The sequence below is a fragment of the Leptonychotes weddellii genome, chromosome 5 (genome assembly GCF_054177405.1).
Source record: "Leptonychotes weddellii isolate Sample4059 chromosome 5, ASM5417740v2, whole genome shotgun sequence".
NCBI classification, from domain to species: Eukaryota; Metazoa; Chordata; class Mammalia; order Carnivora; family Phocidae; genus Leptonychotes; species Leptonychotes weddellii.
This window is the reverse complement of record NC_138373.1, coordinates 106197244-106221037: the sequence shown is the minus strand read 5'-3', so window position 1 is coordinate 106221037 and position 23794 is coordinate 106197244. Positions and strand designations below refer to the sequence as shown.

The window sequence follows — 23794 nt, the reverse complement described above, 5'->3', positions numbered from 1 at the left end:
CTTTAGTGACTTACAGGAAAAGGAAATGAATTTCTATCTCACAAAGCACTGCACTTCATGAAATACCCTACTAGACATGTTTCTTCTTCATATCTTTTCTCAAATTCCTAGATGCTGGATTGTCTCTCTCTTTCCTCCTTGAGCACTCTCTCACTCTTTCTATCTTTACTGTTTTATTCCTAGTTCCAAATTGCTCTCTAGCTTTTCTTTAGGCCTCCTAATAATTTACTTTTAATGAACACTGATTACACTTGTTACCTTCCTATCCACAAGCTAGTAGGACATCTGCTTTTTAATAACGTGTCAATTACCTCCATGTATTCTGAGGTTGATGAGTGACTATGTTTTAGGTCAATGAAACATCGTTCAAGCTACCAGGTTTCCCTCTCCTCAGAGAGTGGAGGATGGATTTTAATTACAAATAATGGTTTGCTGTAACATGTTCAAAATCAAAAAATAAAAGTTGTTAAATCAAATGGTTAAGGGATCCAAATGTTTTAAGACTTTCTCTAAGACCTGAACTGGCATCAGATTACTGAATAATTCCAGTATGTATTACTAATTATTTTCAGTGATATTTTACCATCTTTTATAAGTAAGCCCCTCTGCAAGATGTCTGGTTGGCTTCCCATTAACTGACTACCATCATTCAACTGAGCTATTTTTCTCTTAGTTGAATTTTTAATCTCAGAAGTGTATTGACTGACAGATGATGTTGGACCTCATATATTACTAGGTGTAACCCAAATAGTTATAAGAATTTTTTTTGTGTGAAAAAAAAATAAGGGTTTGCATCATGGGAATTCCTACCATTAGAAAGCTCCATATGCAAACCTTAGCAAGAAGTGTCCTCATTAACTTCACAAAAATCAATACACATCAAATAAATTGATTTTTACATAGTTGTCAAAGGCCTAATGTAAAATAAAAGAGGAAAATGAACACCAAATGTCTTAGAAAATATTCAATTAGTTATTTCTTTGTCATACAAAATGTCTAGTTATGATAAAATGCACATTTTATTTGAACACTGTTTTAAAAGCTAACTCAGTGTTACGTACCTTATTATATGTGTTTAAGTTGGGTAAAATATTTAGTCAGTGCTCTGATTGCTAGGACACTGGAACCATTCTAAATTATTCAAACATATTTATTTATTCAAAAAATATTTATCGAATACCCACTACATGGCAGATGCAGGTTCTAAATGAGGAGGAGAGTGACTTCTGGTCAATGTCTAACAACTGCCTCTCAGGGGGTGGAGGTGAGGGCTGCTCTGTAGAGTTGATCCTGTTCTAAGATGTGAAGTCCCTCCCATGGCAGGTTGCAAGCTACAGATGTGGGCTTTCTGAACGCAGAATTGAGAAGACACAAGCACAGCTGGCTCTTGGGAAGCGTATAGGCAGGCCCTGCACCCTGCTGCTGGGACCACAGCATTTGTCTGCAGAGGAGACAGAGATCCCTGCTCTCCTGGGGTGAGGGATGCTAGAGAATACAGACAATGAGCAATAAGCATGATTGATTTGTAAGCTATAAGGTCTTTTATAAATTAATAACTATTTCGTAAAGGAAGAGAAAACTGAAAAACCTTGGAAGTGTGGAGCTACTATAATTTTCTGTAGTGTCATCGGGGGAGGCCTTATTGAGGTGACATGTGGTTATCTGGGAGAGGAGTGTGTCTGGTTTAAGAACCACCTAGTGTAAATGCACTAAGGCCTTAGCAGGAAAATCATGTTATTTGCAAAGAAAGACTTATTTGTTTCTTCCTTTCCAATGCTCCTAAATGTATTTGTGTTTGTTCTACTAGGGCCCTGGATAGAACCTCCAGTATAGTACTGAATAAACACAATGATAGCGAGCTTGTAACTGATTTTTGTTAAAATGATTTTTCAATGAACAAAGTGTATTATGAAACAAATAAGGTTTTGCATCATTTGCACTGAAATGAATTGTATGTGTAAGCTATTATATCAAAATTGCCGGAAAAAGTAAGAGAGTGTTATAACTCTTAGCCATGACTATATTTATGGTCTTTGTATATAGTAAATTAAAAATGTTAAACATGACTTAATATTTTCTGAATTTCTAGAAAGTGTGTTTCCTGATGAAGTCAGAAAACAGTTTCTCTCTTATGCTTTTGTTCTGTCTTTTTCTGTCTCTTAATTTTATAAGAATCATTGTGGAAAAATTGGAATTTAAAAATATTTAAAAGAAGGAAATGAGGTCAGTCTCATAGTTACAGAGTGGAAAGACTAGCTAAAGGAAGGGAAATGCATGAGAAAGGGATTGGAATTTAAATGGAAAAAATATATATATATTCAAATATCCTCAGTATACTGCTGGCAATAGAAATATAAGCAATGAAATAAAACTCTAGTGAGACTATGTGGATATTCATAGACTTTCGAGGGGCCCTGGTTTTTGTTTACTTGTTCTTCATTATGCCTCTAATTTATGACAACACTTTTATTTTTTCATTTGTTTGAGAAAAATACAATCTTCCTTGCCCTGTCCATGAAGGCTCGCTTGACTTGCTGGTTCCTTAGGCTGTAAATAAAGGGGTTCAGCATGGGGGCTACTGAGGTGTTTAGCACAGCAACTCCCTTGCTCAGAGACACTCTGTCTTTTGCTGCTGGATTAATGTACATGAAAATGCAGCTGCCATAGGAGATGGAGATGACAATCATGTGGGATGAACAGGTGGAAAAGGCCTTTGTCCTCCGACTAGCAGAAGGAATCCTCAAAATTGTTCTGATGATATATATGTAGGACAGGATTATTAATGCCAAAGTGAACATTAAAGTAAACACAGCACAGGAAAAGCCCACTATCTCTAGGAATTTTGTGTCTGAGCAAGAAAGTTGCAGCAGGGGAAAATAATCACAGGTGAAATGGTCTATAACATTGGACTTACAGTAATCAAGCTGTATGAACAGCATGAGTAATGGGAATATGATTAAGAATGAAGCCAACCAAGAAGCAAGGACAAGGAGTATGCAGACTCTGGGATTCATGATGGTCATGTAATGCAGAGGTTTGCAGATGGCAATGTAACGGTCATAGGACATGGTGGCGAGAAGGCAAAATTCAGTGACTCCCAAGAGGATGAAAAAAAAGAACTGAGCCATGCAGTCATTAAAGGAAATGATTTTATCTCCTGTAATCAAGGTGCCCAGGAACTTGGGTATGCTGACAGTCGTGAATGAAACCTCTAGCAAGGAGAAGTTTCTGAGGAAGAAATACATGGGAGTCTGGAGGTGGGAATCCAGCAGGGTAAGGGTGATAATGGTCAGATTCCCAGTGATGCTGAGCATGTAGGTGATGAGCAGAAAAACAAAGATCACCCCCTGAAGCTGTGGGTCATCTGATAATCCCAGGAGGATAAACTCTGTTATTTCTGTGTAGTTTCTCATTTTTTTTTCTCTTGTGTAAACTAGAGGAGAAAACACAAATGGAAGGATTAGAGAAAGGGGATTACATATGGGTAGTGCTGGAATTTATCTCTGGAAGTAAACTAATTTAATTTAATTTAATATAATTAATTTGTGAGATCTTTAAGACAACTTAATAAAAGTAGGTAACATGTTTAAAGTAAGTTTTTACCATGTGCTACACTCTGTGTTTTACATAGAATGTTTCTTCATAAAATCCTTATTTCTCATTTTGGGAACTGAATCTAAAAATATTTTTAAAAATCTTATCCACATTACGTACCCTCAATGAGAAGAACAGGAATTTTAACCTAGGTTTTTCTGAATGTTTGATAACTGGAATAGAAATGCTGCCTGTTGACTCTTAAGAGTAATTCCCTGAAGGGTTCCCTTCCCATTGGGAAAATCTTTGTCCTTCTTCCAACTAGAAATGGTCTCATTTCCTCATTTCTGTCACATAATTCCCTGTATTATTACTTAGTAGTATAACATAGAAAAGACGATGTGTTTGGAGAAAGGTCACTCAAATGGGGATGTGACCAAAATTTGAGTCACTGAAATTCAATTTTCAACATTATGATAAAATTCCCAAGTTTTCTCTCTGGTTCACACTCTTCTTTTCCAACCTCCTATGCCTCACCTGAAGCCACAGTTAATGAATTCTTCGACACAATGTCCTCAGACTTTAAAGAGTACAGAGTTGAGAGAAGGCAGGGTAGAAATTTAGTAGACTGCATCTACATATTCATGGGCTAAGGAAACCAATGTATTTATATCTAAAATTATTTTACCGAACATTTTTTCCTTCAGAGTTTCTTCTATCTAAATGTTGTTAGTATTACTCTTTATATATGAATTCTGCTTTCAATCCCATATTATAGTTTTATATTTTTCCTTTTATCTACATGAGCATTCAGTTATAGAAGCTTTATTTTGTCAACACCTTGGAGTATATGATGAAACAGTACATGAAATCCCTTTATATTTTTTCCTGAATAATAATAACAATAATAATATAATGTATTTTAAAGTGAAGCTGAATTTTCCTCAATAAATCAAACCAGTCCATTATCATATCCCTCATTCTGTGCATTCTCATTAAATAGTAAAGTGTTCAATTTAGTATCATGAGAGAAGTTTTGCAATAGGATATTTAGTTTCAAGATGTAGAATTGTTGATTATTGGTATATAATGCATCATAATACTGTGAAATTTCTTGCTCTTTTTCCCCCTTACTTGCCTGAGTTCTCTTTTCACTTCACTGTTTAGCAAAAAATATTGCTGTTGATTATTTAAGGCAAATTCCAGCTGAGATGGATAGTGCCTACTGGGAAAGCATGTGAGAGTCACAAGAAATGAACATTTCTTTTGCTATTTCTCAGGGACTGGAGGAAACTGGCTGAAGAGCACTTACAAGAGAAACAGACATCATAATGACATAGTTTGTAAACAAACTTATGGCAATTCAAGTGTATGATGGATATTTCAATCATAAAAGTCATTGTTCTCAATGAACAATCCTCTATAATTAACACTGTGTGTACCCTCTTTGATCTGTAAATTATTTCTGTGATGTTTTTGGTAGAGTGATGAAAAATATATCCAAGACTCTAAAACATCATTTCAAGCTTTCCTTCCTAACTACCTATCCACTTTTCTTTTACCTAGTCACACGTAACTTATGTTCACAAGCTTTGTAGTCCCATTTGTCCCTTTCTTTTCAATGAATTCTACTCTGTCATGGATATCTAATTGTTGAATCACATGTGTCATTCATTGAAAGTAAAAATTAACATATTCTATAAAGAGGTACTTACTATTGTGTTAAATAAAATAACTGGAAATGATTTTTAGGACACTTCTGCCATTCCATATGAATTTTGAAAAAAGAACAATATCATTCCCCAGATTGTCTAATTTAAAGAAACAACAATTTTTAGAGGCCTACTAAAGATGAAGAGATTGTTTTCCTTATTTTTGTAATAATTAGAAGAAGTAGTAAAAAGCCCCATGGTTCAACAATATAATTGGAAACTAACATTATCATTCTGCATTCTCTCTTCTTAATTTAAAGAGAGAGAATTCTTTAATTCTGTGTGCTAAATTCTCTCTTCTTAAGTTAAAACTCCTTAAAGAACACATATATTCGAGGAAATTTGCACCCATAAATTAGTACACAGTTTTCCAATTCTCTATCTTTCTCTCTCACTTGACACTCTTTTTCTTGGTTTCTAGGTTTATATGTTAGGCTAATTTGTCAAAGAAGAGAACAGAATATTGGTTTAATGTGATATTTTGAGTAACAGTTCGGTTTTGTAAGAGCCACTAATTTTTTTTCTGGAATGATTCACTCCATTCCTGGCTATGTTTGTTGACAACTAATGTCATGCAAGAACTTCATGGTGACTGAATACAAAAAAATCTCATGAAGAACCAATTTAGGTTTTTTTTTCAGATTATTACTTTAGTAATGCCTCAGAGTGTTTCTAAAATTGGTTCAGAATCTTGTTTCCCTGAATCCCTGGAAAAAAAAATTACCTTGTTTTTTTCCTAATAAAAAGGGGGAGTTTGAATTCCAAGTCAGATCAAAGCACCAACCAGTAAGAATAGGAATAATGAAGGAAAAGCAGTAATCATGTAAATTACTCTCAAAATCTGTAGGTTTTCATAGAAATATTCTACTTATATCCTGATTATCTCAGTTTGTAAACTAGGTATCTATATTTGAGGATAATTTTTAACTTAAAAAGGAAAGGAATTCTTAAAAAACATATGACATCAGGACTTAATATTTATTTATAATGAATGATATTGGGGCAACTTGTGGGCTTTGCTTTCAAAGAGAAATGGATTAAAAATGAACTCAGTCACATTATAGTATTGTGACTTTGGACAAGTTACTTAATGTCTCTGAATTTTAGCTTTTCTTTCATTTAAAAAATGGGAATAATATTTCATGGAATAATCATGAGTGTTAATTAAAAAAAAAGTAAAATTAAATTATACAAAATTTGTATAAAATGTACTGCCAGACAGTGGTTTTTATTATCTTTATTTTCCCCCAAATAAAATCAATGAACACGTTTGAGGAATACAGCCCCACTTTAAGCACCAAAAACCATTTTTGAGGGTACTCACTTAAGAGACAAAGAAAGACTGTACGCACTTATCTCATTTACTCGGTATGAGTTATCTATGTTAATATGAAGAAACTGACAATGAAAGATATTATCATAAACTAGATCAGACATCATAAGTTAGTTCATAGTAGAATTGGAATTCCTAACTCTTTCTGCCTGAAACCAGAGCATGTACTACTTATTAAACCTGTATTCAATGAGGAAGATCAAATTCAGAGACAATAATTTTCTGAAAATTAATAGAGGAATAAATTATTATGACAAACAGGAAATGTAACATGCTCATTTTTCATAATCCTTGATAAATACAGATAACATAACAAACCCAGATTATTCTATGTATTCCGATGAAAAGTTGAGTTAAGCATTAATGAGTGCTAAGATTTTTCATTGGCTTCAACTTTACAATCTTACCTCTATTTGTCACACAAATGACTGCATCAGCTGGTTGAGATGATAAAAAAAAGCAAATTGACAACTATTTCAGTTTTAGGTGAAGAGATTCAGTATTTTTAAAATCAGTCTTTCCCAATACATTGCAGTTACTTTATTTCTGTAGCTAATATTCTTTTACACATTTTCCTTTGCAGCTATGGGAGCCAAAATAGTGAAGAGAAGTTAGATTTGGAGTTACTTTGGGCCTTTCAGGACAAAGATTCTATATAGATTTTCCCCTGCATAAAGCATATGTTTTATTTACCATACATCCCCATGTCTCACAGCAAATACTCCAGTGAATCAAATGTACCAACAAGGGCCTTGAGGAAAATACACTAAGGATTATAAATGTTATCCACAGTTGCACCAATATTGGAATGAGAAACTTTTGGGATAATGCCCAAAGAGATAGAAAGGGCATAAGAAGTAAGCCAAAAGCATATGGAATATTTTGCATATGATCTAAATGAGAAAATAACTAAATATGCAAAGTTTTTGGGAGAGGTTTCCTGAATTTCCTGTCAGGATTTCTCTCAAGAATAGAGGCTCCCACTTCCTCTTTTGCTGAATAAAATACTGGGACAACTTAATCTTATATGAAAACATTACATTTTTATCATATACTAAAATGTCTCCATAAAAGTGGCTCTCCAAGCTGGTAGGTATCAAATACATTATTCAAAAACACTGAATATAGAACAATAAAAAGAATGGGATAGAGTTCAGTGCTCAGTGATTTCCCATTGAAAGGCAAGAAAAACTATGGATTAAATATTCATTGAACTATTCAATCTTTTCCAAGAATCACTTGAAGTCATTCTCCTGTCATACTAATGGTGTTAATTCTGGAGAAGCATCTACTACCCAGAAAGTCCCCTTTCCATTTGAAAGATGTGCTAGGTTTAACCCCATAATGAATGGAAACATAAATTCTAGGAACTTGGCAGGATTTTACAATTCTGATTTCTTTCTGTTTCATTTCAGAAATGACAAAAAAAGCAGTCTGTTGAATCAATCACTATTTTTTTCCTTCAACAAGTATCTTTCGAGGATCTGCTATCTTTAACTAGTATACAAAGACTGTGGATAAAATGGAATCAAAATAGATAAGATTTCCATTGCTACACGATTACAAAAAATCAAGGTCAAGCAAATGAGAGAAAATTTGCTGAAAGTTATAAATAAAGTAACCTGTCTCTCAGTTCAGAACTTTTTTTAGTACACCAAGCCATTTTTTAATCAGCAAATTTACTCCATTATATCAAGTAATATAGACTATTGATCCATTATTTTTTAGTCATTTTTCGAATATGAAATTATACAAAAGTGTACTTTCAACTTTTTCTGACTTTTCTGTTAAGTCACATATTCACCAAAAGCTGCCCCAAAATGGTGATTCCTTGTTTGTTAAATATTCTAAATTATTCTGATTCAACCACAGCATTTAATAAATTATGTGATCAAAGTAATTTGAGGGTGATGATCTAATTGTTCATATCACAGCTAATCAGTATAACCAGCATATCTATAAAAAGAGATATTTTAACAGATATCTTTAATTTCTATTAAAATTTTCATATATGCATAAGTTTGTTTCTTTCAGGGCTTTAAAACATCCAAAAAATATTTTTAGTTTGATACATAAGTGCCTATAATATACAAGAATATCAATGGGAGGCAGTATACCGCAAGGATTTTTTTTAATGGAGTTTTAGATCCAAGAGAGATAGGTTCAAATTCAAGCTTTGTTATCTATTCACGTTGTCAGATTAGAAAATTGTTAAAGGCCTTTCTTTCTTCATTCCTAAAATGGGTTTAACAATGCAAATTTTTAACAAATTAAAACATAATATGTGGAACTCTCTGTTTCTGTAAGAAGGAGTAGCTTGAGACAGATCAATATTAATGCAACGAACATATAGAAATGTGAGATTAAACAGAAAAATAATGTGTTCTAAGACATATGACACCTTCAGTTTGCAGTTCTTCATATAAGAAGTCGCAAGTCACCACTTGGGTCTAACAATAAGAAAAAAGATGAACAGCCTGAAAAATCAACTGTTTTAGATCCTTAGAGCAGGCAAATCACTGCCCTCAAGACTGAAAATCAGACAGATAAACCCAAGAAGTGAAGGTTTCAGGGAGCAGAGGCTCATGAGCAGAAACTGCCATAGGGTTCAGTGCTAGAGTAGGAAAACCTGAAGTATAACTGACTATTTGTGGAGGCTCAGTGAGGAAACTCACAGAATTAAAAGCTCTGGGGGGACCAAGATATATGAGACCTCCACCATATTGTGAGATTTACTTCCAAGAGCTCAACCAGATTCAGATGGGCAATGTCAGAAAAATCACCTAGTGCTTCAGGGGAAGAGGAAAGGGACCATTTTGAAATCCATGAGAGTGCTGTGTTCTTAAGAGAGCCAGCCCTCACAGAAATATAGCTGACCAGAGCCTAACCTGCTGGGACACTATAGAGCTTAACTGACCCCGGACAAGGCAATACCCAGCTAGACTATCCTCTAGCCTTCCATGTGGGAGAAGGGAAATACCCAACTCCAGCCCACTCTAACCTTCCTTCTACTTAAGTGGGGAGAAAAAACTGAGAAACATACATGAAGTTCACAGCCCAGAGGCCTCGGCTCACTAAGAGACTGAGCCTTAACCATAGGACTGTAGAAAGCTTCCCTCTCCCTATGCCTGACCATCACATTTCTAAAGGTCTACTTGCTCTGGTTCTTTTTACCCAGTGCATCCTATCTGGGTGTCAAGAAAACAGTATAAGCAAAACAAAGGCAAAACATTTTTTTTGAAGAGGCAGAGAATGATTTAGAACCAGACATGGCAGAGGTGTTAGAATGATAAGACTGGAAATTTGAAACAACTATGATTAATATGATAAGGGCTGTAGTGGATAAAGTAGATGGAATGCAAGAACAGAAGGGAAAGATAAGCAGAGAGTTGACAATAAATAAAAAAACAAAGAATTCTTTGGACAAACAGAAATTAAATATATGTGTTGTCAGTATCAAGGCTTGAAGGAATTGTTAAAAGAAATGCTTTAAAAAGAAGGAAAATAATATAGTTCACAAAGTCAGATCTACATAAAGTAACGAAGAGCATTACAGAAGGAATAGTGAAGGTAAAATAAAAACATTTGTTTGTTATCTTAAGGCACTTGACATATTCTAGGTCTAGATTGTAGGCTGCTGAGAACAAAAAGGATCTGGATGGCAAGATGTTACCTCAAGGACCTGAGTTAACACAGACAGAAACAGAGCGAGCAAGAGATTACAAACTCCATCAAAATAAGAAAATGGGCAAAATCTTCTAAGTGGGAATATCCCCATGGAAGTCTGAGAAGACACATCCTTGGAAAAGGTTTGAGAGGCCCCCAAAATTTTGTGGACTGAAGCTGGACTGAAGGGTGATGGTCTTCCTCTGCACAAACCCAGGTTTACAAGACTGTGAGAGACGGTTGTTTTTCAAATGTGTACCTATCAGCAAAAGGTACAAGGAACATGAAGAAACAGAGACAAATGCTCCAATCAAGAAACAAAATCCTTCTTAGCAGTCTAGAGAAATATAGGCACATCTGACAAATTATTCAAAATAACTGTAATAAGATGCTCAATGAATCAGGCAAGTGGCATGTGTTTTAGTTTTATTGTATTTGTTTCAAATCTTTAACAAGTATAAACATATTTTTTAAAGATTTATTTATTTGACAGAGAGACTGACAGAGAGAGAGCACAAGTAGGCAGAGCGGTAGTCAGAGGGAGAGGGATAAGCAGGCTCTCTGCTGAGCAGGGACCCCGATGTGGGACTTGATCCCAGGGCCTGGGATCATGACCTGAACCGAAGGCAGACGCTTAACTGACTGAGTCACCCAGGCACCCCAAATATAAATATTTTTTAAAAAAATGATAGAGAACATGGAAATTCTATAAATAGTACTCAGTATCATGATCAATATTTACCTTGTAATATGCACTAAATTTCACAAAATATAAAGCTCTACATTTAAAGTGCAAATCGCAACTGCTTATTATTTCTAAGAACTGAATTTAATATACAATAATATAGGAAGTGTAGATTTTTAAAATATTAAGAGGTCACCAATGAGCCTTTTGAAAACACACAAGAAATCACACACTAATTTTGAAACTATATGTACCTTTTAGGGAATTTATTATCAGAATTAAAAGTATTTTCCACATTGTGCTATAGAGTATGTCTTATAGAAATACATTTCATTCCCACAAAATTTTGTAGGAGAAATAAAGTTTACCACATTTTAAAATAAGTCAATTAACAATACATTGGAGAAACTTGGGTATAGAATTGGAAGAAATGAGCAGGGAAAATATTTAATTAACTATAATGTGGCATATAAGAGACTATAAGAAGAAGCATACCGATACAGATATTTAGGAATTTCAGGATTTTACCTAGTTACTCTTTACAGTGTCCTTCATCCCCCCGCCCAGAAGAAATATTTCATTTACTTGAAGAAAATACTACTTTATGGACCACATCTTTGAAGGCTTGTTTTACTTGCTGGTTTCTCAGAGTGTAAATGAAGGGGTTGAGCATGGGGGCAACAGAGGTATTGAGAATAGCTACTCCTTTTGTCAATGATGCCCTTTCTTTTGCAGAGGGATTAGCATACATAAATATACAGCTTCCATAAGAAATGGAAATGACAATCATATGAGAGGAACATGTGGAGAAAGCCTTTTTTCTCTGACAGGCAGATGGGATTCTCAAAATCGTTCTGATAATATATAGATAAGATAAAATCACCAATGCCAAAGTGAATAGCAAAGCAACCAAAGCAAAGTAAAAGCCAATTACTTCTAGGAGCCATGTATCTGAACACGACAGTTGTAGAAGGGGAAAATAGTCACATGCAAAGTGATCGATGACATTGGAAGCACAGTAATCCAGCTGGAGCAGAAGCATAAGGGGTGGGAAAATGGTCAGGAACCCACCCAGCCACGCGCAGAGCACAAGCAGGGTGCAGAGCTTCCTGTTCATGATGGTGGTGTAATGAAGGGGCTTGCAGATGGCAACGTAGCGGTCATAAGACATGGCAGTTAGAATGTAAAATTCTGTCACCCCCAGGAAAATAAGGAAAAAGAGTTGGGCTGCACAGTTGTTATAGGCAATAGTCTTATCCCTGGTGATAATTGCCCCCAGAAATCTAGGAATACACACAGTTGTAAATGAGATTTCTAAGAAAGAGAAGTTTCGGAGGAAGAAATACATTGGTGTCTGTAGATGAGGGTCCACCAAGGTTAGGATGATGATCGTCAGGTTTCCAGTGACACTTAATAAGTATGTGATAAATAAGAAGAGGAAAATCACAATCTGAAGATCAGGATCATCAGAAAGGCCTAGCAGGACAAACTTTGTGATCGCTGTGTGGTTCATTTCTCTCTCTCCTTTTCTTCTTTTAAAGGTATTTAGGTGGCGAGAGAATTAAAGGGAGGACATGAAAGGTGTAATTCATGATGATCAATATCACCATCATTGATACAATTCTAAAATATATTCTATAGTCCATGCTGATCTTATTTTCCTTTAATCGTCTTGTTTGCATTTGGTTGTAGTACATATTTGTGAGCTTTGCTTTATTTACCAGTTTTCTTATTTGAAATGTAGCAGGAAAAGTTTGTTAATCTTCATACAATAACTCACATTATTGAGAAATGATAAAGTCAGTACTTCTTGCTCTGTCCAACTTATGTAAATCATTACATAATGTTTGAAAAATTTAAAAAATGTGCCTTTTTCTTTCTTTTGTTAAGTATTTACTAGTTATACCACCACCTAAAAACAGAAATGAATGCTTTTAATTCCATCACAAGGTAAAAGTGAAAGACAGCTAAAGTAACAACTTTTATACATCTTATGACATAAGAAATCAATTAATGATTTTCTTAGCAAATAAATTACTATCTATTTATTAATTTTATTTTATACATTAATATTTTGGGGCGTAGTTTTAAAATAGTATGAGAATGTTATATACATATTATATAGTAGTATATTACGTATATATTTACTGTATGAGAGAGTTAATAGCCTTATTATTTTTTTAATAGAGAACATATTCACTTACTCGCTTATTGTTTTTTCTTGTAATTCCATCAAAATCATTAATGTTTGATATCTCCTGTGACTTGCTAGAAATGTACATACAAAAATATTTTATTTTTGAACTTAAAGGGACATGCATCTTTTTTTTATTTTACACTGAAGCACAAATTGGGAAAGTAGCTACTTGCCTCAGATATTAGCAGCTGGGTCACCCAGATTGTTGTCCAGTGCATTTTCCATTTGAACATTCTTCTTTCTGAGCTATTAGTTTTATGAAAAAAAAATTGGTTCTCCTGTAATTCTGCCTCACACTTATCTTTTATATGAGAATAGTGATCCATAAGGACATTTCAGAAACATACAAGAAAATGTCGTCTATTTGTACTAACATATTCAGGTAATTCCCAGCTGTGCTGGATATCCTGTGCTGTAGATTTTGATTGTTAAATTTATGACAGTTACCTTGTTTATATTTTAAACAGTCAAATTTGTGCTGTGAAGAATAGAATGCAAATCATCGCTTCTCTGCCAGGCTCCAGCAAAGTTCACTCTAATCAAATTCTATTTGATTAGATTAGGTTTCCTTTGATGACTCAAAGGAAAACAGTTCAGGAAATAAAAATGAAATGCCAGAAAACTTAAAAAATGTGGAAATAATATGATAGTCCTATTCAATAATGTTGATCTAAAAATTTAAGAAAGCACTATTTAGAGAGAGGACTGAGAGGGATATAACATCATTGGGGTATGAGTGCAGATTCTTAAACTAGAATGGCTTTCCTCTGCTTGGGCTTATAGCTGAAATTTTCCAAGTCTACTTGTTTTGACCTCAAAAGAAAGTTGTTCATTGATCTCCTGGGAACAAGGCCAAGTCCAGGCCCGATCTGTGCTATATTATAGACCATGAGGGATTTCTGGAAGCCATCCTTGCATTTCTCAGTAGCCTTTTAACTCTTCTCTATAGTGAATCTCCCTTGAGAATGGTTGTGTTCATCTTTGTATCCCACAGAGGACCTAAAATGTTGACTTCTACAAGATGATTACTTCCATTAATCATAATTCCTTAATATTTTATGAGTAATAAAAAACTATTGTGAAACCTACTTTCTTATAAAAATAAACTCACAATCTAATTTATATTTAATCATCTGGAAATATAAATTTTTCTAAATATATCCTTTTTATTTACCCTTAAGCTTTGTTGGTGTTGAAGCGTTGAGAAGCAAGGTTATTTCATAATTCTGAGTTAAATAATAACTATTACAAAGCACATATTGTGGTCACATTTTAAAAAAAATACCAATACACACGTTAATTTAACCCTCATTACAATAGCAATATTTAATTGCATTGTCAATTTGCCCATCTTATTTTTCAACTTGGCCTTTATATTTATTTGTCACATCTTTAATATTCTAATGAGAAATATCACCAAATACTAATATTTTGTTTATTTGAAATTCTGGATAGTGAGTTATTATTATTTTTTAATGTAATTATGTTTCCCAAATATTTTGATAATAAAAATTATATTATATGTAATCAGTTAAAATAAGGCTTTTTGTTATGTAATTTGTTATTTGTTATATAATTTGTTATATAATTATATAAACTAATAATACATATTATATCATAACTAGTTAATATTAAATAAGTGTTATATATCTAAATAAAATAACAAGATATACATTTAACATAAAAAATACAATTGTCAGTTTGTGTAATCAGATAATGACATAGTTACCAATACAGAAGTAAATCACAATTGGAATGCAAGATTTTTTGGAAATTACTTACTGGAAGAGGGGAATTAGAATAGAGTGGGGAGAAAAATGGAAGAAACTCAAATTTATGACAGTATATACTGTGTTTATTTAACCTAGTAAAGGAACACTCAGTAGAGGAACATTTTCACTGATGTGGCTCTATATTATAGGGAGTGATACCCTTGTCCACTTCATTTATATTTTTTTCAGCTTTATTGAGATATAATTGACATATAACATTGTGTAAATTTGAAGAGATATAACATCATCGGGGTATGAGTGCAGATTGATTTTATACACTTGTGTATTGTGAAATGATTACCATGATAGGGTTAGTTAACACATCTATCACTTATATATTTACCCTTTCTTTTTTGTAGTGAGAACATTTAAGATTTACCCTCTCAGCAATTTTAAGTATATAATATGGTAGTCTTGTAGATCAGTTTCATTGCAAGAATGAAATGGTGTCATGTTTTTACCCTAAAAGCCCAATTAATAGGCAATAAGAAACTCTCATATTCATGGAGGGCACGTGTGCAGTAATGCTCACTTGACTGCATGCTCATTCCCATGATTTCCTGTAATTGTTGTTTAGATTCAGGGCTTAATCCACGTTTATGTTTGGGAACTTTTTTTGCAAAAATTTAAGTTTGGGAATTTTTTTGCAACTTTCAATAGGAGATACATGTTTAGTTGTCTTCCATTTTTATTCTTCACTACCATTATTGATCAATGGCTGGATCCTTTAATTCATTACGTGCTGTTCTTAATCTGTCATTTACCATTTGCTTATTCATTGTTACAGTTTATACGAAAAAGCGCAGATGAACACCTACTTTATTTTTATTCAGTAGTCAGAGTTGGTTCTCTAGTATATTTTTGTTGGTATCTTTAGGAATACATAGCTCTATAAATTATATATTTGTTGTAGGTCACATTAGTGATTGACATAAATATTTCAAAAGAGATTGAAATTGGCATCACTCTCTCTTTGGAGTGCTTTAGCTCTGGGGTAGACCCTTCTCTCTTGGTCTGTACACTTTTCCTCTTCATTGTTTCCTTCCCATCTTGTAGGACAAGGGTTTCCAGGCTCATGCTACACTTTTCTGTATTAGAACTGGACTGAGTCATTTCTCCAAAGAAGCCTTCTTACATTGGTTAGGAAATGGTGAATCAAGGTAAGAAACTGGGCACTAGCTGTGATAAATACTATGAGTTTGATCATCCTTTCTAGGTATTTTCAGTGGACAGGACCAGCAAACACATATTTTTTTTTTTCAAGTAAAATGTCTATGAGTGCAATTTCAATGTATCATTCAAATTTGGGACTACAGTATTTTTATGAAACCCCCTTTACCTTTTATACATTTATATTTTCTTTATCTCATGATGAGAGCCCTGACTATGAATAGAATTAGATAAGATTGTAATATAACATTAATCCTCATTTGCTTCTTTTCCTCACACTGCACATACAACAGCATTAGAGTAACAGTGACAGCAATACCATCCATGATATTCCTACCTAGGAACAATTAAAAAATTTTTAAGCTATTCTTTTTGCCCTTAGGTTATACTTCACTTGGATGTACCATTCAATTACAGCATTTAAGATCTCAGAATAATTCTGCTTCATTTGGTTATCTCACCAACTAAATATATATTTAATTATATTTATTCCAGTTCAGTGTAATGGCTTATGCTACTAAGATACACATTTCCTTCCACTCCTTTCAAACAATTAATTCTGACTTGCCTTCTAAGGATTCCTGAGACAGATTCACCGAGTCATTTAAAATTGAAATTAAAAAATAATACTGAACAGTGGCTAAATAAGAAAGCCAGAAAACATCTTCAGGGCTTTTGTTTTTAAAACATGTTGATGTCCTACCCTTCTAAAATCTTTACTATCAAGTAAATATTAACAGTGATCTTCTGATAAACTAGTCATTGGAAATTTCATTGATGCTCGAGGTTAGAAAAAGGACTCTATTTAAAAAAGTATATAGGCTCTGTTCCTTTGACAATCTGAGAGGGGACCTTTTGACTGTTCCATTTCATTTCAGGTGTTTTAAATTTAAAAAAATTTAAAATGATGATAGATATCATTTTGCTGGGTGGAAGTCTCCCTTAGTAATGCATTGATTTTGAAAGTCTAGTTTTTTAATCTTATTTATTTACTGATTTAGCTATTCTTTAGTTAAACCTTATTAAAAGTCATTTAAAAAATATATTCAGAGAGTATCTCCAAAGCAATTTGCTTTTCTGATCATGTTACCCTGTTTCTTTTTCCTTTATTAAAATGTTTAGTAAAGTTACTCATGCTTAATATATTAGAGAAAAGGAAAATAATTTAATTAATGTTATGGGCAACATCTAGCTCATTTCATAATTGCATTGAAATACACTTCAGGCACTGCTTATTCATTCTTGACAAATTAACTAGAGCTTGTGTGAAACTTTCCCTCTGCTTTCATGAGACAAAATCTCCAAGGTTGATCCCACTGAGTGGTTGGAAGAATTGTTTTTTTTGGAATTGTCTTTTACTCTTCTTCGTAATTATTTTAGATGACTATTTACCTGAATCAATCTGAATTTTTTATATTTCTTCATTTCAACGAAGATAAGCAGATTCAGTTTTTTGAAATTCATACAATTGCATACAGAAACAAATCAAGGAAAAAAGAGATCACCAAATCACATTTAATAGTATTTTCAGAAATAGTAACACACATATATGTAGGGGTTTATGCTGAATATCAACTGTCAAAACCTCATGCTCTATAATTTATGTGGCACTTACTTGGCCATACGAATAGCTGTTTTATTTATTTTACTTTTCTTTTAGTTGGAATTAATTCCTAACTTTGGGAAGGACGTTCACTGTTGTTGTGGTTTAACAAAATCATTATTTATTTCAGTAATATTTAAGGACTTTTTATTTCTCTCATTTAGTTCTTATAACAGAGTTAGTAGACTTTATCTTTGCTCCCAAATGAAGAACTGAGGCTCAGAGCGGCTATGTACCTTACATAAATTCATATAGCTAGCAAGTGTCAAATATAATGTGAAATTAAAGTCTGTTCTCTTAAACAGAATACCACATAGCCTATTGGAAACACACAGATAGAGACATAGTTACTTTCTCTCTTTAACTGCAAATGACTATATTGATATAATAAAAAAAATACTATCCTATTTTTATACTTTTTGATATAAACAGTTGCAAATTATAACCCCAATACATTCCATTTAAGGTGATTAAAAGTTGAGCTAAATAATGAACCAATGATAAGGTTTGAGAGACTTTCAATACCTTCTATATGCCTAACTTAATTCTGCTTTTCATAGAGGTTCGCAAACACAGAATGGCTGGAATAGTAAAATAGCAAATTCCATCGTTGTCATCTAGAGGAGCCAGCATTTCTGATAACCTTCCTTTGCCATTGAACAAGTATATATTCTATTATTGACATTTTGTCTTATCTTTCCCATTTTTTTCCCACGGGGAATATAGTTATTTAACTGTAGAGAGTAAGAAAGAACCAACTATATAAAAGAGAGAAAAATATCAGAAAGTGTTTTAAAATTCTTTGGCATGGTTTCTACACAGATTTAACTTGTACAAGTACTTAATACTATGTCTATACTCTCTGCCACTCACTCAAGGGGATTAATTCAGTGAATCAAAATTGTCAGAATAGGAATATACATAAACTACTAACATATAAAACAGCGACATAAGGAAATCCTGGGGGCAGTGTCCAGTGTGACATGAAAAGAAAAACTCCAACAAGGAAACAACCACACTAAGTGTGAAGTTTGTTTTCCTTGACATTATTTTTCAGACAGAGATGAGCAACCTCATATCTTAATTCCTAATGTAGATCTTGACTAAATGCATCTCTACACCATGACATTTTTTAAAACTGGTAATCTACCACATTGTACTAAGTCCATTCCTTGATTCCATTATTATTAATCTGCCTCCTAGTGAGAAAATTTTGGTACCATAATATTGTTAGTACATTACACATAATACTGTTTTTCCTGTTTACTCTATTGCTTACCAGCAATGGCAGTTGAAGAGTTTCTTGTTTTGATTGATTAAAGTTCTAATTTATATGCCAAGTATTATATTAAGATTTAGTACCCTTCTTGACTAGACTATAATAATATAACTATGTGCAGATAAGATAAGGTGAGTAAAAACACCAGTAAAATTGTTCTTATTATAGTAAAAGCTATGCAAAATTTGCAAGTCCTTACAGAGTTTCAAATATATATTTGACCTCAGCCGCAGCAACTTCTTCCTAGAAACATCGCCAAAGGCAAGGGAAGCAAGGGCGAAAATGAACTATTGGGACTTCATCAAGATAAAAAGCTTTGCACAGCAAAGGAAACAGTCAACAAAACCAAAAGACAACCGACAGAATGGGAGAAGATATTTGCAACTGACATATCAGATAAAGGGCTAGTATCCAAAATCTATAAAGAACTTATTAAACTCAACACCCAAAGAACAAATGATCCAATCAAGAAATGGGGAGAGAAGACATGAACAGACATTTCTGCAAAGAAGACATCCAAATGGCCAATAGACACATGAAAAAATGCTCAACATCACTCGGCATCAGGGAAATACAAATCAAAACCACAATGAGATACCACCTCACACCAGTCAGAATGGCTAAAATTAACAAGTCAGGAAATGACAAATGGTGAAGATTCTCAGAAAGGGGAACCCTCCTACACTGTTGGTAGGAATGCAAGCTGGTGCAGCCACTCTGGAAAACAGTATGGAGGTTCCTCAAAAAGTTGAAATACAGCTACCCTATGACCCAACAATTGCACTACTAGGTATTTACCCCAAAGATACAAAGGTAGTGATCCAAAGGGGCACCTGCACCCCAATGTTTATAACAGCAATGTCCACGATAGCCAAACTATGGAAAGAGCCTAGATATCCATCAACAGATGAATGGATAAAGAAGATGTGGTGTGTGCATATATATATATGCATATACATATATATATAATGGAATATTAAGCAGCCATCAAAAATGAAATCTTGCCATTTTCAATGACGTGGATGGAACTAGAAATAAGTCAATCAGAGAAAGACAAGTATCATATGATCTCACTGATATGAAGAATTTGAGAAACAAGACAGAGGATCATAGGGGAAGGGAGGGGAAAATGAAACAACATGAAACTGGAGAGGGAGACAAATTGTAAGAGACTCTCAAACTGAGGGATGCTGGAGTGGAGGGAGGTGGGAGGGATGTGGTGGCTGGGTGATGGACATTGGGGAGGGTAGGTGCTATGGTGAGCGCTGTGAATTGTGTAAGACTGATGAATCACAGACCTGTACCCCTGAAACAAATAATACATTATATGTTAATAAAATATATAAAAATAAATAAATAAAAGAGAGCAAGCACAAGTTTTTCTTTGTTTTGTTTTGTTTTTCAAATTAGGCTATTATATTGGCTGTTATAGCTCAAGACCTTAGGCAAATCATTCAACATTTCTAAGCATCAATTTACACATTGGTAAAAAGGGATAATCATGTCTAATTGTCATATAGCTTTAAGGTTAATTATGATATGGTATAGAACATACCTTGTTTTGCATATGACACAAAATATATGCTCTCTATATAAGAGTTATTATTTATGAAATTCCTATCAAACTTTTAGGTGGCATAAGAGTAAGTGGCTGCCTTGGGGTGCCTGGGTGGCTCAGTTGGTTAAGTGGCCAACTCTTGATTTCGGCTTGGGTCATGATCTCAAAGTCGTGAGATCAAGCCCTGTGTCAGGCTCCGTGCCCAGAGCAGAGTCTGCTTGTCCCTCTCCCTCTGCTCCTCCCCCCACCCTCATGCGCCCTCTCTCTCTGTCTCTAAAATAAATAAATAAATAAATAAATAAAATCTTTAAAATCTTTATGTTACATATTTTTATAAAAAATAATGCAGAAAATAAGAAGAGTTTATACAACAAGACATAACACATGACTTCATATCTAGAAAACGTAGGATACATGACCTTCAAATAGTTTGTAAGTGGTAACATATGCACCCAAGTTTATTAACTGAATGGGAAGAATTGGACAGACACTACAGATAGTACACAAAAACAATGGTGCTATAGATATTTATTTCATGATTCAGGTAACTATTAAAAGGAAAAACAATTTTATATCAATAAGAACAAAGAGATATTTAAAATAAATTGATTGAAACAGTATTGACTTTAAGTCATTACAGTATAAAACGTTTTTTACTGAAGTTTAGTTGACACATAGTGTTACATTAGTTTCAGTTGTACAACGTAGCATTTCAAGATGTCCATACATTATGCTGTGCTCACTGCAAGGGCAGTTGCCATCTGTCACCATCCAGAGCTATTACAATAGCATTGACTATATTCCTTACGCTTTACCTTCTATTCATGTGATTTATTTATTCCATAATTGAAAGTCTGTACATTCCACTCCCCTTCACACATTTTGCCCATCTCCCCACCCCTTCCTTCTGGCAACCATCAGTTTGTTTTCTGTATTTATGGATCTGTTTCTGTTTTGTTTGTTTATTCATTGCTTTGTTTTGTTTTGAGATTCCAAATATAAGTGAAATCATATGGTATCTGTCTTTCTCTGTCTGACTTATTTCATTTAGCAAAACACCCTCTAGGTCAATCCATATTGTTTCTAATGGCAGGATTTTATCCTTTTTTATGGCTGACTAATATTCCATTATATATATGTATCTCACAACATTTTTATCCTTTCATCTATCAATGTACACTTGGATTGCTTCCATATCTTAGCTATTGTGAACAATGTGGGTTCATATATCTTTTGGAATTAGTGTTTTTGATCGAACATTTTGATTAATCAGAATAGTCAGCAAAATGATTTATCTTCCATAATGACAGGTTTTATATTCACAATCATAAATCACAGACATGGAACTTACAGATAGTTTTAAAGGAAGACACAACTCAGCCACATCCATGTTATCAAGAGTGTTTAGCAAATGAGCTCAGCCTTTCTTGTAGCTGGGACATGGATATAGGAAGATAGTACAAATTAGTTTAAATTTCATTTTCTTTTATTGAATCTTCATGATAACATTCATTCATTTTGATTTGTTTGTATGAAACAGTATTTCAAGGACCAAATCTTTGAAGGTTTGTGTGCTTTCTGATCCCTTAGGGTATACATAAAAGTGTTTAGCATGAGGGCAACAGAATTATTGAGAATAGCTACTTCTTTTGTAAATGATTTTTTTTTGTAAAAGAATTAGCATATATGAAAATAGAAATGGCAGCCATGTGAGTAGAACAAGTAGAGAAAAAAAATTTTTTTTCCTCTGACTAGGAGATGTGATGTATACATAGGGCAAAATCACCAATGCCAAAGTAAATAGCAAAATAACCAAAACAAAGAAAAAGCCAATTACTACTAGGAGCCATGTATCTGAATGAGACCGTTGCAAAAAGGAAAGATAGCCACATGCAAAGTGTTCAGTGACATTGGAAACACAGTAATCTAGCTGGGTGAGGAGTATAAGGGGTGGGAAAATGGTCAGAAACATGCCCAGCAATGCACATAGCATCAACAGGTTACGGAGTTTCCTGTTCATGATGGTTGGATAATGAAGGGGCTTGCAAATGGCAACATAATGACCAAAGGACATGGCAATTAGAATTTGAAATTCATACCCCCATGAAAATAAAGAAAAGTTGGGCTGCACAACTGTTATAGGAAATGATATTATCCCTGGTGATAATTAACCCCAGAAATCAAAGACTACATATCATTGTAAATGAGATTTCTAATAAAGAGAAGTTCTAACTAAGAAATATGTAGGTGTCTGTAGATGAAAGCCCACCCAAGTTAGGGTGATGATAATCAGGTTTCCATTGCCACATAACATGTATGTGATAAATAGGAAGAGTAAAATCACAATCAGAAGTCAGGATCATCAGAAAGGCTCAGCAGGACAAACTCTGATCATTATGTGGTTGTTTATTTCTTTCTCTTCCATTTTTATTTCTTTTAAAGATATGAGACAACATTGATGAATCTGGAGGACATTACCCTAAGTGAAACAAGTGGAAAGACAAAAAAATGCATGATTCCACTTATGTGAGATGTTAAAAGAAGTCTATCTCATGGAAATGGAGAGTAGAATGGTGGCTGTCTTGGGATGGAGCAAGGTGGGCAATGGGGAGTTGCTGTTAGCTGGTACAAAGTTCAGTTCTGTAAGATGAGTAACTTCTCAAGATGTTGAAGATGAATATTATTGAAGAACATTGCTGGGTAGATCTCGAGTTAGGTGTTCTCACCACTTTATAAATATAATTTGTACTTATTCACAATTATTGCGGTTACGTATAGAGACCAATATTAGTAATAATCACTACTATTTATTGATAGCTAATTATGCTATGGGCTTGACAGATTCATTTTCATCCCTATGGTATGTTATATATGTCAGATGTATCTGACACCTGATTTACCAGTGGAGAGGTATATGTTGAGAGGTTATAGAAACCCTAACTTTGTCAACTATTTGCCTTCTTTCACATACAGATTATACTTCAGATTGGATGAAATTGAGAAATCATTCACAAGTTTTCTCTTACATTTTGAGTCCCTTTCAATTTTCTATTACTTATTTTTTTCTCATCAATTCCTGTGCTATATTTCTCAGTTGAATATATTGCATAGAAATCATTAGGAAAAGTAGGGATTCGAAGGGGTACGTGCACCCCGATGTTTATAGCAGCAATGTCCACAATAGCCAAACTATGGAAAGAGCCAAGATGTCCATTGACGGATGAATGGATAAAGAAGATGTGATATATAAACCATGGAATATTATGCAGCCATCAAAAGGAATGA

The 23794-nt window shown here is 33.8% G+C and overlaps 2 protein-coding genes and 1 pseudogene across 3 annotated transcripts; all 3 read right to left on the bottom strand.

The window, feature by feature from the left end:
• Nucleotides 1–2474: 2474 nt before the first annotated feature.
• On the bottom strand, nucleotides 2475–3413 carry LOC102750779 (olfactory receptor 6C1-like). The gene has a single exon (XM_006728732.2). The coding sequence runs from the start codon at nucleotides 3411–3413 to the stop codon at nucleotides 2475–2477; it is 939 nt and encodes a 312-aa protein (XP_006728795.1).
• An 8094-nt stretch (nucleotides 3414–11507) lies between these two features.
• On the bottom strand, nucleotides 11508–14439 carry LOC102750492 (olfactory receptor 6C3). 2 transcript variants are annotated; one of them, XM_081819157.1, is made up of 2 exons: nucleotides 14421–14439; nucleotides 11508–12430 (listed from the first exon to the last, which is right to left on the bottom strand). In XM_081819157.1, the coding sequence occupies exons 1-2, from the start codon at nucleotides 14437–14439 to the stop codon at nucleotides 11508–11510; spliced, it is 942 nt and encodes a 313-aa protein (XP_081675283.1). The 2 variants fall into 2 exon arrangements, with proteins under 2 accessions (XP_081675283.1, XP_006728794.1); XM_006728731.1 differs by lacking the exon at nucleotides 14421–14439 and having other exon boundaries at nucleotides 11508–12443.
• Nucleotides 14440–22022: 7583 nt separating this feature from the next.
• LOC102749319 (olfactory receptor 6C3-like) overlaps nucleotides 22023–23794 on the bottom strand; it is a 2864-nt pseudogene continuing 1092 nt past the window's right edge.